Below are 18,257 nucleotides of genomic sequence, written 5' to 3'. Positions count from 1 at the left end.
AACAAAATCAACAAGCTTTTGTGGACATTTTCCTCCAATATTCTCATGATTTCAAACACTTACATTAAAGTAAAAAGAACTGGCCAGGTGTGGTGGGGCAAACCCTTAATCCCAGCACTTTAGGAGGATCTCTGTGAGTTCAAGGCCAGCCTGGTCTATACTGTAAGTCCGAGCAGTCAGGACTACATAGTGAGACCCTCTCTCAAAAATAAATAAATGAATAAAATATAAAAAGATGTCACAAAGAACACCTGTATACTTATTACCACAACTCCACAATTACTATTTTACTTCTTTTTCTTTTAAAAGTGTATCCATCCATTCATCCACTCTTTTTTCTACACATCAATGTTTTTACATCTTTTATTGGGTTCTGGGTAGGGACAGACATAGGACAAGATGTCAAAAGTAAAACACAAATAATGTTTATATTTGATATCAACTTAGCATCTTAAAAGCTTTTCCTTAAGTTTTTAAAGAAGATTAGTTTATATGATTTTATGTGGCTGTGTTGTCTGCCTGTATTATGTACAACACGTGCATGCCTGATGGCCATGGAGGTCAGAAGGTGGTGTTAGATCCCTTAGACCTAGAGTTACAGCTGGTTAATAGTAAGCCACCATGTGGGTACTGGGATCTGAACCTGAACCCTTTGCAAGGGCAACAAGTGCTCTCTACCTGCTGAGCCTTCTCTCCAGCTCTCTTTTAATGCTTCTACTCCGAAAGTCAGGAGCTCAGGTGCTCTGAAACAAGAACACTTCCACTAGGAGGTGTTCAGGATAAAGAGTCTGAGTGCCCTTCTCATGCCTGTCTTTGAACTCCATCTCGTGAAGATGGATACCCTAGTTCCTAAGCAGTTTCTAAATACATTAGCCAGTTCCCATTCTCCTTGACAAAATAAATGAATAAATAAATAATAAAAAACAAAAGAATTGAGCTAGATCTTTTAAAGGAGTAGATCCACGTAGTAAAATGTACAGTCAGGAAATCATCATAATGCATCTTCCAGAAAGTAACAATTACAGGAACATTTTACCTTCTAAAGGAGATACTATTGTTAAAAAGAAACATAATTTATTTAATTTTGAGGAAAAACATTTCTTTTCTTTTCTTTTTCTTTCTTTTTTTTTTTTTTTTTTTGAGACAGGGTTTCTCTGTAGCTTTGGTTCCTGTCCTGGAACTAGCTCTGTAGACCAGGCTGGTCTTGAACTCACAGAGATCCGCCTGCCTCTGCGTGCGCCACCATCGCCCAGCCATTTCTTTTCTTTGAGTGTGTATATTCGACATATACAGGGTGGTGTGTCAGCAAAGTTAACAGATCAATTTGTTTGTTTGTTTTAGTTTTTCGAGACAGGGTTTCTCTGTAGCTTTTGAGCCTGTCTGGAACTCACTCTGTGGACCAGGCTGGCCTTGAACTCCTGAGTGGTGGGATTAAAGGCGTACACCACTACTGCCAATATTTTAAATGAAAAGATCATTATCAAAGAATGATAGCAAAGAGAAAGTGAGTTTAGAGCTGGGCATGGTGACACACACCTTTAATCCCAGCAATCAGGAAGCAGAGGCAGGAGGATTTCTGTGAGTTTGAGGCCAGCCTTCTTTAAAGTGTGATTTCCAGGACAGTAAAGGCTACACAGAGAATCTCTGTCTTGAACTACCTCTACCCTTCCACCCCCATCCCACAGAAAAGAAAAAGAAAAAGAAAGTGCAAGTGAGTTTAGGCATGAAGAGGTGGCTCAATGATTAAGAGCACTCGCTGCTCTTCCAGAGGTTCTAAGTTCAATTCCCAGCAACTACATGGGGCCCAGAACCATCTGTAATGGGATCTGATGCCCTCTTCTGTCATGCAGACCTACAGGAAGACAGAGCAGTCATATACATAAATAAATATTTTTTTTAATTTGTTAAAAACAAACTCCAAGGTATTCTAGAATTTGTTTTTAAATCTACAATGCTATATTCCCTTTGTATACCCTTCTTACTCTCTCCCTTGATACACGACCTTGTTCTCTCAAATGGTTGAGCTGAACGGATTTAAAGTTTGTGTGAACAGATCAGATTTTTCACTGATTTGTCTCAAAGGCACTGCATACAGCAATGACTGATGCCTGAGTCAGCCTGCTACTTCAGCTCTCCTTTCTTCATAGTTGTGACAACAGTTTCTCCTCCACTCATCCAGAAGGTGGTCAGAACATTTTCCCACTTTCTTCAGGAGACTTTTTTTCAGAAATACATCCTTTAAAACCTTCAGCTATAACTGGTATCTTCACTTTGAATGTATGGAAAAACTTTGCATTCTAAAAAGGCAACATTACCCACTGTATTATAAACACATTACCTTGCTTGAGTTTTCTAGTAAAAACTGGAATGTGTTCTGTATAGCTTGGCAAGTTTCTAGCTCGGTCCGGCTAAAGGCTATTAAATAATCCTTGAGGTGGTCATACACATTTCCATCGAGAGCCTAAACAAGAGGACAAACAAAAATTATGATAGAGTTTTTGACACACAATTCCTTTGTCTATAAGAAAAGTAGGAATATCCAATTTAAAAATCTATTAATACACCGACAAAAGACACAGACTATTACCTAAGAATATGGGAACAGTTACTAGGGAAGTGTTGAATCTTTAATGAACTGCAATCAGCAAAGGGAAACTAATATTGGTAAAGCTTATTAAAAAATAGAACATTTTGGAAACAAAAATATCTGGATTCTGATCTTTGGTTATTTTCCTCTGTAGCTACTTCATGACAATGAGGTGAGGAATTTTACATGGACTAATCAAAAGAAAGAATCCAGACACAGAGCCTGGAAAAGATACAAAATAATTATTAATCTCCTCTATTTTTCTCATCCATTATTGGTAGGATTAGAATTTTGTATATATCTGCTACAAAGCAATCTGAGCGAAACATATGTTATGAATGTTTATGCACATTTTGTTTGATTATCTACATAGAAAACATTCCTGTTATATACATCTAAAACAGAGAGGCCAAAGAGAAAAGCACTCAGGTCCCAACAACCATTCCAAGAACTTTCCTGCCATTCCAACCCATCAAAACAGCAGCCTTATCTTTTAAGTCTGCATTTTTCTCTTCTCATCAACTGACAGAACTGGGATGCAGCCTAGCTCTGTGCACAGTTGATGTAGGAGGTCCTTCTGTATTTGTGTTGCTTTCATTGGTTAGATAAAGAAACTGCCTTGGCCTTTTGATAGGGCAGAACTTAGATAGGCGGGAAGACAGAACTGAATACTGGGAGGAGGAAGGCAGACAGGGAGAGCTGCCATGAAGTCGCCAGGTCAGAGACACTGAACCTTTTCTGGTAAGTCACGACCTCATGGTGACACACAGATTAACGGAAATGGGTTAGATCAGGATGTGAGAGTTGGCCAAGAAGAGGCTAGATAGAATGGGCCAGGCAGTAACTAAATTAATACAATTTCTTTGTGGTTATTTCAGGGGTTAAGCTAGCTGGGCAGCAGAACGTGGCCCGCTCCTCTTACTACACATAGTATTTTCCAATCAGAGCTAGCCAGTTCTCTCAGAGTGTCAATGTGCTTTTTTAAAATAATGGCTTAAGTATATTTCCTTATCCCAACAAAAACTGCCAACCTTTCCTTAGTATCCTAGATATTCACACAAGTGTTCTAGATTTCAATATTATTTTTATTACTTCCAAATAAATTTTGTTTTGTAATTTCACTTTAACCTTTATTTAGCTTTGATACCTGCTTCTAGTTCTCTAAGGATACACACAGGAGAAGAATCTTCTTTGGCCATATGGCAACTTTGTTTTCCAAAGTGCTGTCCCTTATCCACTCGCGATACATGAAGATTCTAATTTTTCTATACCCTTGCCACCATTTATTTTTTGGTGTGTGTTTTGCTTTGTGTTTTTTATTGGTGTTGTTGAGATTTTATTATTTTATGTGCATGAGTGTTTGCCTGAATGTATGTCTGTACATCACACCTGTGCAGTATTCATGACCATCAGAAGAGAATGTTAGACCACCTTAGACTGTAGTTACAGATGGTTGCTAGTCATCAGGCAGGTGCTAGGAACTGAACCCAGGTCATCTGAACAACAGCCAGTGCTCTTAACCTCTAAGCCATCTCTTCAGTCCCCTTGTTCTGTGTTTTAAATCATGACAGACATTCTAGAGATGGTATATCATCATGACTTTAAATTTCATGACTCTATTACCAATGATGCTGAGTATCCTTGCATGTTTCATTAGATAGTGATCTATTTTCTTTGAGGAACTATCTGCTTAAACCTTTGACTTTTCTTTTCTTTTTTTGAGACAAGGTCTCCTGTAATGCCACTTGAAATTGTTGTCCAATCGATGGTTGGAAATGATCTTATACTTTCAACAAACCATTTATTTATTTACTTATTTTTCTAAAGAGAGGAGACATACAATGTGGCATGGTTTATGGATGACAGTCAGAAGACAATTATGTTTTTTTTTTTCCTGCTAAGTTGTAGGGTCTGGGGATCAAATTCAGGTTGTCAGGACTGCAAACAAGTGCCTCTACCCACTGAACAATCTCACTGGCCCAACCTCAGCTTCCGATACTTCTGCTTCCACCTGGTTTATGCAGTAATGGGCATTGAACCCAGAGTTTTTGCATGTTGGCCAAGTACTCTATCAACTGAGTTACATCTCTAGTCTCTGGCTCATATTTTTCAGTTGGGGTGTCTTTCTGCTTTCAAATTGCAAGAATTCTTTATATACTGTAGATACTAAAGTTTTGCAAGCTATTTAGTTTGGAAATACTTCCTCTCATTTTGTGGGCTGCCTTTTTACTTTCTCAAGCATCTTTTTGAAAGACACATATATGTATATATAAATATATATAATATATGCATATATATATATATATATATATATATATATATATATATATATTTGTTTTTTTGGGACAGGGTTTCTCTATGTAGCCCTGGCTGTCCTGGAACTAGCTCTTGTAGATGAGGTTGGCCTCGAACTCAGAGATCTGCCTGCCTCTGCCTCCCAAGTGCTGGGATTAAAGGCGTGCACCACCACCGCCCGGAGTAAGAAGGTTTTTTTTCTCCATCAACACGATTGGGTTTTATTCTTTACAGTTCAAGAGACTGGGCTGCCAGTATGGCTAAAAATGTTTTCTTTTCTTTTCTTTTTTTTTAGCATTATGAATGTTATTGTAGGAAATATAACATATGATTTTTAAAAAGTTTCTACTGTGAAGTAATTTTACAAACATGAAAGCAGAGTGTCTAAAGATGTGATTTCTGCCTATCCATCCCTCCCTTGCGGCTGTCAATGGTCATGGCTTATCAGCTGCCTCTTCCCCATTCCCATCCTGAAGCAGACTCCACACCTGCCATTTCATCATGAATGTTTGTGTGCACAGAATATAGGGATCCCCCCCTTTTTTTTTCAGAGACAGGGTGGGCTGTATGGCCCAGACTGGTCTCAAACTCATCCTCCTGCTTCTGCTTACAGAGTCCTGGGATCCCAGGCTTATGTCACCATGCAGAGCTGGTTCAGGTACATACAAACATGGGCCACTGTCATTGTCACACCAGGTGTTGTCCCTTCCTTGGCTTCAGAACCATAATTACAATGGGCTTGCAGCATTTCCCACCCACCACCCCCAAAAGGGTTTCTCTGTAGACTGGGCTTGCTTTTATTTTATATATATAATTTGATATTTATTGAGCTCTACATTTTTCTCTGCTCCCCTTCCCTGCCTTTCCCCTTCTCCCTTCAATCCTCCCCCAAGGTTCCCATGCTTCCAATTTACTCAGGAGAGAAAGATAAATTTTTAAGCCAGGCAGTGGTGGCAAACACCTTTAATCCCAGGTAAAGGCAGGCAGATCTCTGAGTTCGAGGCCAGCCTGGGCTACAGAGTAAATTTCAGGACAACCAGAGGTAAATTTTGATATCATCTAACATTGCTGTTTTTTCTTTTATTCCTTATATGTTAGAGTTATTTATAAGAATCTTCTATAGAAGTTTTATAGTTATTTCTTTCTGTATTTTGTACTTGGCTACTACATCAAGCAAAAGTATTATATTAAAAATATAAAATTGACACAACAACACCACACACACACACACACGCACACGCACGCACACACACACACGCACACGCACACGCACACACACACGCACACACACACGCACACACACCAACCTGCTCCCAAAGCAATGAGTGGCAATGCTGAATCTTGAGTAATCATCACTACTCTCCGAGTCTATTAGGGCCACCCAAGGATGACCAGAAAGATGCCAGAAAGTTGGCCAAAATAGAAAAAACCCAGTAGATAGGTCCAGTGGCAAGGCTGAAAGGAAGAAGTAGTCCAAAGGCAAAGTTCAGGACAAGTTCAACAATCTAGTCCTGTTTGACTAGACTGCTCCATACAACAAACTTTGTAAGGAAGTTCACAACTGTAAGCTATTACTCCACTGTGGCGTCTGAGAGACTGCAGATTCATGGTTCCCCTTCCAGAGCTACTTATGAAAGGACTTATCAAAGTGGCTTCAAAGCAGAGCTGAGCCGGGTAGTGGTGGTGCACGCCTTTAATCCCAGCACTCGGGTCTACAAGAGCTTAGTTCCAGGACAGGCACCAAAGCTACAGAGAAACCCTGTCTCGAAAAACCAAAAAAAAAAAAAAAAAAAAAAAAAGCAGAGCTGAAGTAATTTATACCAGAAACACAAAGGCCCAGATTCTGGTGAAAAGGCATGAACAAGTTCAATCAACTGTACATTTGGAAAAATAAAACTTTGCTATTATTACTATTATTGTTATTATCAATAATGCTAAATCATCCATTCCATTTTTCACCACTAGAAGGCAACACTGGGTACTAGAAACTCTGGCACTGCAAATGCCTTATATACAATCTTCATCAGATGCTGGGGCGTGTGAAGTTGGAATAAACATTTCTACCTTAAATTATGATTTTCATGAATTTGTTTTAAAAAGAGACATACAGCTTCCAATACGAAGGTTTAAACTTAGAAGTAATAATCTTATTTGCAAGAAACCACCCAAAACATTCTACTTATGTACAACACATGATAATATAGGTACATGAACAAGGCATGCATTTTAAGGCAAACGAAATTCCCATGTACTCTGAATGATCTGGCTACTGAGTATCAACTGTACTTAGACACTGTGCTAGCTATATGAGTATGAGTACCAGGAAGCAGGGAAGAAAAGAAAGGAATAGAAATCAAAGCCTTTAAAAGTTAATTAATTTTAGCAGTGCTAGGTATCAAACTTTTGCACTCACACATGCAAAGCACACGCTTTACACAAGGCTACACCACTAGCCTTCAAAGTACTTTTGTTATTTCTTACCTGGCTTTTCCCAACAGTTTCTTATATCCAGTTGTTTCTGTCTTTTCTTCCTTTTTTCTTTTTTCAAGATCTTATGTAGCCCTGGCTGGCGTGACTCTCACTATGAAGGCTAGGCTGGCCCCGAACTCAGAGATTTGCCTGTCTGTCTCTGGAATACTTAGATTAAAGGTCTGTGACCATGCCTGGCCCTGCCAACACATTTCGCACTGTAGCCAGGAGGAAATTTCTGAATTGTGTACTTTATATGACTGTTCAACACTGTTCATCAGCTATGCATTATACAGTTTTGTTTGTTTTAAACTTTACCATCAACTGCATGTTCTAGATGGCCTAAGTCTGCCCCTTCATTCCCCTTCACTGCCAGTTTCCCTAATCTGTGCATCTTCTGACTCTACAGTACTTCTCTTTTGCCTCTAAGCTTCCAAACATGCCTTTTCTCTATCCACTCTTCCCTGTCTTGCTCATTATTCATCTGTAAGAACTTCTCTTGATCGCTATGAACTCTAGATGTTTCTCTCTGCTTCCTGTCATTTTATCTCATGGCATAATCTATAGTTTATGACAACTGCCTATCTTTTCTTTGATTCTTTTTTTTTTTTTTCGAGACAGGGTTTCTCTGTGGTTTTTAGAGCCTGTCCTGGAACTAGCTCTTGTAGACCAGGCTGGTCTCGAACTCACAGAGATCCGCCTGCCTCTACCTCCCGAGTGCTGGAATTAAAGGCATGCGCCACCACCGCCGGCTCTTTTCTTTGATTCTTGAGCCCTATGAATAGGAGGGGCTATGTCAGCCTGTTAAGCATTGAATCTTGGGTATCAAGTATGGAGCCTGACCTATTGACACCATTTCACAAATATCTGTTTGACAAACAATGTATTGGATCAGAAGTCACAGGTTTAAAAACATGGCTAAATCCACACTGATGCCGTGACTGAAAAGCCTGGTGGTATTAACATTAGCAAGAGAAGCAATAGCATTTACACACTGTATAATAGTTTCCAAACTTAAAAAAGTTTGTGTGTTGAAGCATGATCCTAATTAGTCTTGTCAATAAAAACCAGGAGTCTGATATCAGGGTAAAGACTTGGAGATCAGAAAACCAGAGGAGCAGCTGCCGTTGCTTCCTGTGTCCTTCCTCCCTCCAAAAAGGCTTAGATCCTGAGTCTGGCCTACTTTATCGCTTACTCTCCTGGACTTCTGGGATTAAAACTGTGAGCCACCACCGCCCAGCTTCTAGTGGCTAGCTCTGCATCTGATCTCCAGGCAAGCTTTATTTGTCAGAACCCAAACAAAATATCATACAACAGTATGTGCACAAAATAAAACATAACAAAAATAACTGTAGTTCATATCAGCCACTTTCTAAACTGTATCTCTTCTTACATTATAAGAAATACCTTGGGCTGGAAAGATGACTCAGTGGTTAAGAGTTAAGATGAGTCAAGAGAAGAGCCTGCTCTTCTAAAGGTCCTGAGTTCAATTCCCAGCAAACACATGGTGGCTCACAACCATCTATAATGAAATCTGGTGCCTTCTGGCCTGCAGGTATCCCTGCAGGCAGAACACTGTTTACTTAATAAATAAATAAATCTTAAAAAAGAAATAAATTGATTTGCATAGATAATTGATTGTGTAAGTACTTTGCTTTCCTATATTTTTGTTTCTCTTCAACTAAACAGATCAAAAGCCTTACAGTAGATTGCTGAGACCCTCATGTCTTGGGTCCTTGAACCCTGACTAGGGATGGTGATGAAATGAAGAAAGGACAGACACACAGACACACACAGAAAAGCTGGGGGCAGGGAGGTACTTGCTACTGTGGGCAACTCAGAACCACAGCATGTTTATTAGGGAGAGGATGGGGGAAGTTAGCTAGTCTTGGTAAGAGGTTCTGTGGGCAGCAGGCTCGGGCTATAAACAACTTTGAGGAGGAAGCTTGTTGCTGGTTTTTGCATACACTATAGTCATTTGAAATCAAGACTCTGGAGGAAAGTTTTGCCACCCTCTTTAGCCTGCTCCATACAGTAATAATGGCTTTGCCAATTTTCCATGGGTCGAAGGCCTTGGAGGCCTTGGCATAGCTGTGCCCATGTCAACACACATTCACTCAGGATTTCACACACTCAGGGATTCTTTTTATTATAAACAATTTTTATTTCAGACTCAATCAAGTAAATCCAAATGATATATATGTTTCTTATAAATTTAAAGTAAGAACTATTTTTAAGATTTATTTTCTGTTATTTATTTATATCTGTAATGGTCTGTCCTGTCTCTTTAAGAGACAAGCCATGCCCATTCCCCTCAACGCCCTCGCCCCCAGTCTGCTGAGGCAGGCTGATCTTCAGCTTCCAGCCTGAGTTCCTTCCTTTTCCATCTCTCCCCTGAAGAGGCTGCTTCTGCCTTGCTCCATTCTCCCCACTTCTCCCCCTTCCCCTTCTGTTTCTCTCCCTCCCTCCCTCCTTCTCTCCCTCCCTCCCTCCTCCCTCCCTCCCTCTTTTCTCCTCTTCTCTCCTTCACCCTCTTTCCTTCCATAACCCACTGAATAAATATCCAGCCTCACTCTGCATGGTGTGCCTATCCATGTCTCTGTCTCTCGCCCGCCGCTGCGTGTCTCCCTGCCTGGGACTAGCCACCTTCAGACACCTGCAGCGTGGTCTCATGGAGTGTGCATCTGTCTGTCCCTCCTCGTGGTCTGCTGCAGCCACTGGGAACTGCACAGTCCCTGCCTGGGACTGGCTGCTCTCAGGACCCGCTGTTCGCTCCTGCTGCCACATGGTCCACTGCCACCGCTGGGGGACCTACAGTGTTTCTGCCGTGGCAGCAGCTGGGAACCTACAGCTTTTTAAATTAATCCATTACATTGGTCATGGCACCAACGAAATTCCCTGGCGTGAGCAAGAAGGAAACATGGAACACGCAACAAACCCGCTTAGGAGTTTATTAGAGGGGGTGCATACAGGCCTGGGGAATCGGTGTGCAGAGAGAGAAAGATGGTGCGTCCAGTTTTTTAAAAGCTGCCTAGTGCATGCGCACAAGGGGTTGGTGTGACTACGTCATACGCAGATGATGCAGAAGATGGGCTCATGCATGTGCATAAGGGTTTAGCTGAGTCATCGTGGACTTAACCACACATATGTGCATGTGGGTCACGCAGGGCCCTTTAACATTCAGGCACCTCCAGCACATGCATGGCTCCAGAACCCAAAAGTATCAGCCTTATGTGGCTGAAATCATTACAATATCTGTGGGTGCTCATGGAGACTGGAGGTATCAAATCCCTCCCTTGAAGCTGGAAATTGTAAGCAGCCTAAAGTGTGTGCTGAGAAATGAATTTGTGTCCTCTGCATGAGCAGCATGTACTCTTAACTACTGTGCTATCACCCCATCCCCTTAAAGAAAGAGCTATTTAAATGATAAACGATAGAAGAATCATTCCTGCTTGACCTACAAAGCCCCATTTCTATCTCTCCAAATCCGGCCCTCTCTGAGAATCTCCAACAAAGAAAAGGAGCCAAAAAGCCCACTTCCACATTCTTGGCAGCTAGTCCCCTGAAGTTGCCAGCAGCCCAAGACCCCGTCTAAATTGGTCAGCTTTTGACAATACTTGGGCACAAACCCATCTTGTGGCAGACACAGCATCACCCCTCTCCTACAGAGCATATAAGGTCCCTGCTTTAGTTCAGCTCTGTGACTTCTCCATCCCCACTCTCCCCAATCCCTGAGACCTGACGGCTCATCTGGGATTGCTTTGCTAGAATAAATCTCTTCTTCTTCTTCTTCTTTTTTCTTTTTTTTGAGACAGGGTTTCTTTGTAGCTTTGGAGCTTATCCTGAAACTAGCTCTTGTAGACCAGGATGGCCTCGAACTCACAGAGATCCACCTGCCTCTGCCTCCCAATTGCTGGGATTAAAGGCATGCACCACCACTGCCTGGCTAAATCTGTTCTTTTGTTTTTTTAATTCGGCTTGATCTAGCTTACTGTGTCTGCAGAGGAATCTATTATCATGTTACAGAAAGCCTATTATTTAATACAAATGACTAAAGCCTTTTAGAATTGTTTTATGTGTATGATTGTTTAGGCTCTATGTATGCATGTGTACCATGTGCATGCCCAGTGCCCATGGAGGTCAGAAGAGGGTGTTAGAACTCCTAGGATTGAAATTGCAGACAGTTGTGAGCCACCATGTGGGTGCTGGGAATTGATCCCAGGTCTTCTCCAAGATCAACAAGTGTTCTTAACTGTTGAACCAACTCTTCAGGCCCTTGCTATAAGTATTTAGCAAAAGAATTCTGAAATACCTAAATTGAGAAACCACAGGGCCTTCAATCAGCACATTTGAATGGTTCAACAGCATTAAAACAACAACAAAATTAATTTGAATACCTTTAAGCACCTGTTTCTTTGCAGTAAGCTACGGACTAAATGAAAATGTTTTTCTACATAGTCTTCCTGGCTTCTTTACTCATCCCATCTGCACGATCTCTAAAATCCATTGAGTATGGGATTCAAGTTCATAAGTGTTAAGTTGGGCGCATCACCCTAGCCTCTGAAATCCATCCCAGTCCCCTGGCTTGGGAGTTGCATTGCTCTGAACTCCAAATCCCAGCATGCCACAGGGTATTTAAGTGGGCTCCCAGAGGAGGAACACCTGGTCTCAGGTTTGCATGTGCTCCCTGGTTTCCTGTCTCCCCTGCCATGCTCTTGGCCAACCCGAGAACGTTGCACTTAATAAAACATGGGCATTTTAATTTGGTTTAATCTGACCTAATTGGATTTTTTTGTGCCGACAGAGCGGCTTGTTTTAGGATTTTTTCCCTAACAATAAGGACAAGCATTCAAAATAAGATGGAAAAATGGAAAAAGGGGTGGGGGACACATGTCCTAAAGGCAAACTCAGAAACTTGGAATTCCAGGGTACCGTTCTCAGATATAGATTCATATGTATGCCTACTCATATAAATTTCCTGGAACTTGCTCAAAGAGGAATCATGATGAATCAGGAATTAGGAGAAAAATACCATGTCATTTTTCTAAGCATGATGTAATTTCCCCTCAAGAGAGAACTTTCAACAGTGGCCTCCTTATTTAGATGCAGGAAGGTCAGATTCTATACTCAGTATTATGCTGAGATCTTCCTCCACACAGCTAGAAAAACAAACTTTCCTCTCTCTGAGAACAGTGGGCATTTCTAAAACAGTGCTGGGTGAAAGACAAGGAAACATCACCCCAGGCCCTGGCATCCATCTTTGGAATACTGGGCAGGAACTCCATTTCAAGCCTCCTCCCCTGGGAGTTGCCACCTGCCAAACAGTGACTCCTCCCCAGGGAGCGTCAAGAAAGCCCACCAAACGGTGACCCCTCTCCAGGGAGGGTCAAGAAGGCCCACCAAACGGTAACCCCTCTCCAGGGAGAGTCAAGACCACTCCCATAGGCTATTTAAACTGCCCCCAGAGAATGAACATGTGGTCGTCTCCCCTGTCCTCACTTTCCCTTTCCATGCTTTCCTGGGGCCACCCGGGAGCACTACATTAAACATGGGCGTCTTTTATTTTGTCTATTTGGAATTATTTGTATTAGCAGAGAAGCTTGTTCTAAAAAATATTCCTAACACAAACATCAAGACGATAAAGGTGAGCTGTCTTAAAGTTAAATCACGAAATCCTTCACTTCTCTGCTGATCATGGAATAAGATACTGCTTGCCAACTCATTTTTGTTTACCCTTTTCAGAAATCTCAAATTGTACCAGTAAAAAAAAAAAGCAACTTTTTTTTTGTTGTTGTTTAATAAATCTAAAGGAACCAAGGCCAAATGCCAGGTTTCATTTCTTAAATGACTCAATTTGTCAATTGGTATGAAGTAAAATTAGGAATACCTTATCTAGTTTTATACTTGGTCATTTTACTTAAAAGTTCTGAGTTACTTTAGGTTCTGTAAGAGGAAGTAAACAAGATATTTTTGTCTGAATTACAAAGCGTAGCAAGAAAAAAGTCTAATTCTGCTTTTCTTTTTTTTTTTAAAAAAAGGTTTGTTTATTTATTTATTTATTTAATGTGCACTTGTGTCTTGCCTATATATACTCTGTATGAGGATGTCGGATCCCCTAGAATGGGAACTACAGACAGCTGTGAGCTGCCATGTGGGTGCTGGGAATTGAACCCAGGTCCTTTGGAAGAGCAGCCAGTGCTCTTAACCACTGAGCCATCTCTCCAGCCCCTAATTCTGCTTTTCTAAAGTCTATGGCATTCAATCAAGAAGTACCTACTGGCACGAACAGAAGTCAGTCATCTGCTTGTGAGTGTGCTGGAGTCCTGGAAGACTTAGGTTGCAGGACGCTACAGCATGAGCCAAGAGCAAGTCTCTAATTGCATATACTTGCATTCAAATCCCAGTCCCACCACTTCCTAGCATTATCATTCTAGTACAAAATGAAATAATAGCTCCTCACGGAGTCTGTTAAGAGGTATTTCTACTAGCACTCAGAAGGCAGAGACAGGTAGATCTCTGTGAGTTTGAGGCCAGCCCGGTCTATACAGTGAGTTCTAGAATAGGGAGGGCTACCCAGAGAAACCCTGTCTCAAGAAACCAAAAAAGAAAGGTATTTTTATGTGCCATTTTATTTACATTGTTTCTTTCCCAATGTTTTTTAGAAATGTTTGTGATGTGTCTGGAGGCTACAAGTAGCATTTTATTTCAAAGCAATCTGGTTTAGATTAATACAGCATAATAGTAGCTCTGTTCCTGCATTGCTCCACTTTCTCCCCTCTCTGGCAATTACTACTGTGCAAAACATATCTTTGCATTATAAAACATCACAATACTTTATAATTATTGCTTTATGCACTGATTTCTTTTCCATTTGTTTTTTGAAACATGTTTCATGTAGTCAAGGCTGGTTTTGAGCTTGGAATGCAACTGAGGCTGGACTTGAATTTTTTCCTTTTTCCTTTTTTATTTTTTGAGACAGAGTCTCTCTATATAGTCCTGGCTGTCTTAGCACTTACTATGTAGATGAGGCTAGTCTCAAACTTAGAGATCTGACTTGCTCTGCTTCCTAAGTGCTGGGATCAAGGGTGTGCACCACCAGGCTTAGCCATGGATTTGAACTCTTAATTCTCTTGACTCTACCTCTCAAATGCTACCCAGCTTCCAGTCTGAGTCCCTCCCTTTTTCTGTCTCTCTCCCAGAGAGGTAGGTGCTGCTGTGGCTCCCCCTCACCTGGCAGCCCGGGAGGCTAGCAAGAGGCAACTGATTTCTGCCACCATGCATCTCATTTAGGTATTCCCTTCCTCTCCCTCTCTATTTCTCTGCTCTTCTCCCCTTTCCCTTCCATAACCCACTAAATAAATATTCAACCTCACTCTGCATGGCATGCCTATCCATGTCTCTGTCTCTCACCTGCTGTGCGGCTCCCTGCCCAGAACCAGCTGCCTTTGGAGACCTCCAGCGTGCTCTCCTGGCATGCCCATCTGTCTGTCTCTCCCCATGGGACTTGATGTCCCATCGAGGTCTCTCACCCACCACTCGGCTCCCTGCCTGGGACTCACTTTCCCTTGTGGCCGCTGCAGTCACTCAGGGAACTGCACCGTTGCTTCCTGGGACTGGCTGCTCCTGCCCGCCACCACTTTGGGGATCCATGGCATGGTCTCATAACCTGCTGCCTGCTGTGGCCACTCGGGGACCTGCAGCATTTTATCTTTACCATTATACTGAGGGTCTCAACTTATGACCTTAAGATGTTAGACAAGTGCTCTACACTAAACTAGACTCTAGCAGAGTTAGTTCATTTTTTAACTTTAAATTTCTCTTTAATAATTTCTATCTCTTTGAGCTGGGCAGTGGTTGCGCATGCCTTCGCCTTCAATCCCAGTACTCGGGAGGCAGAGGCAGGTGGATCTCTGTGAGTTCAAGGCCAGACAAGAGCTAGTTCCAGGACAGGCTCCAAAGCTACAGAAAAACCTTGTCTTGAAAAAAAAATTCTCTTTATTGATAGTTTTATTTCTTTTTTGTAAGACTCGATTTCATATTTTCCTTCAATTGTTTAGACATGGTTCTTTTTAGTTCTTTGAATAACGTTAAAATAGGCCATTTAAAATCTGCATCTAGTAGCTTCAGGAATAAAGTTCCTTGGCAATATTTTTATTGATGTTTTGGTTTTTCAAAATAGGGTTTCTCTGTGTAGTCCTGGTTGTCTTAGAATTTACTCTGTAGACCAGGCTAGTCTGGAACTCATAAAGATCCACTTACCTCTGCCTTCCAGTACTGGGATTAAAGGTGTGTGCCACCACTGCCAGACTGGAGACTTCCTTCTTTCCTTTTGTTGCTGTTGTTTGTTTTGGAACTCACCCTGTAAACCAGTCTGGTTCCAATTTATAGTGTGCATCCCCCTGCCTGGCAACAATTTTTTTTAAGTTAAAAAATCCTCACATCATTTATTTATTTATTGATTGACTGTGTTCAATGCTATAATATACATATGAAGGTCAATAAACAAGTTACAGGAGTTGGCTCCCTCATCATATGGGTTCTGAGATCATCAAACTTGGTTGCAAGGGCCCTGACCACTGAGCAATCTCACTGGCCCAACATACTTTAGTGACTCCTTTTCTCCTGTGTATGGGCCACCCATTCATGCTTCTTCTCAGGTCTCAAAACCTTTTTGTTAAAACCTGAACATTTAAATTACAGATTTCTGTTTAATAACCACCCCAATAGCAAAGAAGAGTGCTTTCTGAGCAGTGGTCCTAACCCCCAAGGAAATGACGCCATGACACAGCTGCGTATTTGGAAGTACACTTTACAGAGGCCTAGTTGAGAACTACTTCTAGGCAGCAGTTCAGATCTGCAAATGTCTGACGCAGATGAACCTAACACACAGAACTGATATAAACAAGAATTCTTGACATTTTAATTTGATCAGAAAAATCTCATATTCATCATTTGCTTGTGTTATCTAAATGCTGTTTTTTATATGTATTTTTGACACTAAGGTACTAAAATATCAGAAATTATTTAGCATGAAAAATATAAAGCTTTGTTCATAAAGCAGTATTACAGATATTGGTAATCTAAATATTCTTTACAGTGACATACTAGGGAAGAATTAAAACAAATTTCTTAAGACATGAGACACTGATGGAAAGGAAATATTCTGTTTCTTTTACATCTTTGCTTTCTTCGCATTTCTTTAAAAACACAATAAGCTTAGAGTCACAAAAGTTTTTTGCTCTTTATACTTAATAAAGACTCTGGTGGGGCAGTGCTAACATATGCCTTTGATCCAGCACTTGGAAGGCAGGGGGAAACAGATCTGTGAGTTTGAGGCCAGTCTGATCTACAAAGCTACCCAGGACAGCCAGGGCTACACAGAAAAACCCTATCCTGAAAAACTGAAAACAAAAACCTGACTCTGAGCTACTGAACTAATAATGTAGGAAATTTTCAAAGGGCAATAATGTAGCTAAATTATACTTTTTTGATAGTTATTCAGAATAGTAAGTCTTTCAAGTAGAAAGAGTCTGTGAAAAAGAATTAAGTTTTCCTTACTATAAACACAAATCTACACTGAAGTCAGTCAATTCCAACAAAACTTCTGCTGAGCCAAACAATATTTAAGCTTTTTTTTTTAAAAGACATTTATCTGATGACTATCTTGAATATCACCATAGAATCTTCATCGGTGATATGGATGAAGGATGGAGACAGAGACAGAGGCCCACATCGAAGCACTGGACTAAGCTCCCAAGGTCCAGTTGAAGAGCAGAAGGAGGGAGAATATGAGCAAGGAAGTCAGGACCACGAGGGGTTCATCTACTGAGACAGTGTGCCTGTGCTAATGGGAGCTCAACAACTCCAGCTGGACAAGCATGGGATCAAACCGGTCCCTCTGAATGTGGTTGACAGTTGGGAGTAGACTGAGGGGTCAATGACAATGGCACTGGGATTTGTCTCTACTGCATGTACTGTTTTTTTTGGGATCCTATTCTCTTTGGATGCACACCTTCCTAAGCCTGGATGGAGTGGGGAGGGCCTTGGACTTCCCACAGGGCAGGGTGCCTTGCCCTCTCTTAGGACTCGAGGGTAGTGGGGGAGAGCAGGAGGGGAGTGGGAGGAGGGGAGGAAGTGGGAATTTTGATTGGTATTATTATTATTATTTTTTTTTTTAGTTTTTTGAGACAGAGTTTCTCTGTAGCTTTGGAGCCTGTCCTGGCACTATCTCTTGTAGACCAGGCTGGCCTCGAACTCACAGAGATCTGCCTGCCTCTGCCTCCCGAGTGCTGGGATTAAAGGCGTGCGCCACCACCGCCGGGCTTTTTTTTTAAAATATTTATTTTTTATTTATTTATTTATTTATTATGTATACAATATTCTGTCTGAATGTATGCCTGCAGGCCAGAAGAGGGCACCAGACCCTATTACAGATGGTTGTGAGCCACCATGTGGTTGCTGGGAATTGAACTCAGGACCTTTGGAAGAGCAGGCAATGCTCTTAACCTCTGAGCCATCTCTCCAGCCCCGATTGGTATTATTTTTAAATAAAAAGATTTATGTAAATTTCACGGCAAAATAAAAATTAACTTGTACCTAAGGGAGAAAAAAAAGACATTTAAGAAGAAAGGTCAAGAAACTAAGATCCATTCCTCCCCCTGCTCCATTATCAGCTTATGTTCAATAGCTTTCTAAGAAATGGTCTTAAAATTATTAAATTTGACTTTCTTAAAGTTTAAGGTATCTACGATTATCACTTTATTTCTTCTGAAGGGTTTGGAGACTTATTCAGTATCTCTGTTAAGTTTCAGTATCTTGGAGGAAATTTCCTCCTTTTCAGGAAACCAGTAAGCCTGCATGGTGGCTCTTCTGTAAGCAAACAGGATAGTTCCAGGAGCTTTTGAGA

The 18,257-nt window shown here is 41.2% G+C and overlaps 1 protein-coding gene across 6 annotated transcripts in view; it reads right to left on the bottom strand.

Annotated features, from left to right (window-relative positions):
* Fchsd2 (FCH and double SH3 domains 2) overlaps positions 1-18,257 on the bottom strand; it is a 216,077-nt gene that overhangs the window by 52,578 nt on the left and 145,242 nt on the right. For all 6 annotated transcript variants that reach the window (XM_075971610.1, XM_075971605.1, XM_075971607.1 and 3 more), the window contains one exon: positions 2,339-2,461. In XM_075971610.1, coding sequence (XP_075827725.1) covers positions 2,339-2,461 — 123 coding nt within the window. The remainder of the gene's footprint in view (positions 1-2,338; positions 2,462-18,257) is intronic.

This window comes from Microtus pennsylvanicus, chromosome 5 (assembly GCF_037038515.1).
Source record: "Microtus pennsylvanicus isolate mMicPen1 chromosome 5, mMicPen1.hap1, whole genome shotgun sequence".
Taxonomy (NCBI): Eukaryota; Metazoa; Chordata; class Mammalia; order Rodentia; family Cricetidae; genus Microtus; species Microtus pennsylvanicus.
Note: the sequence above shows the minus strand (reverse complement) of the source record. Positions and strands in the feature narration are given on the sequence as shown.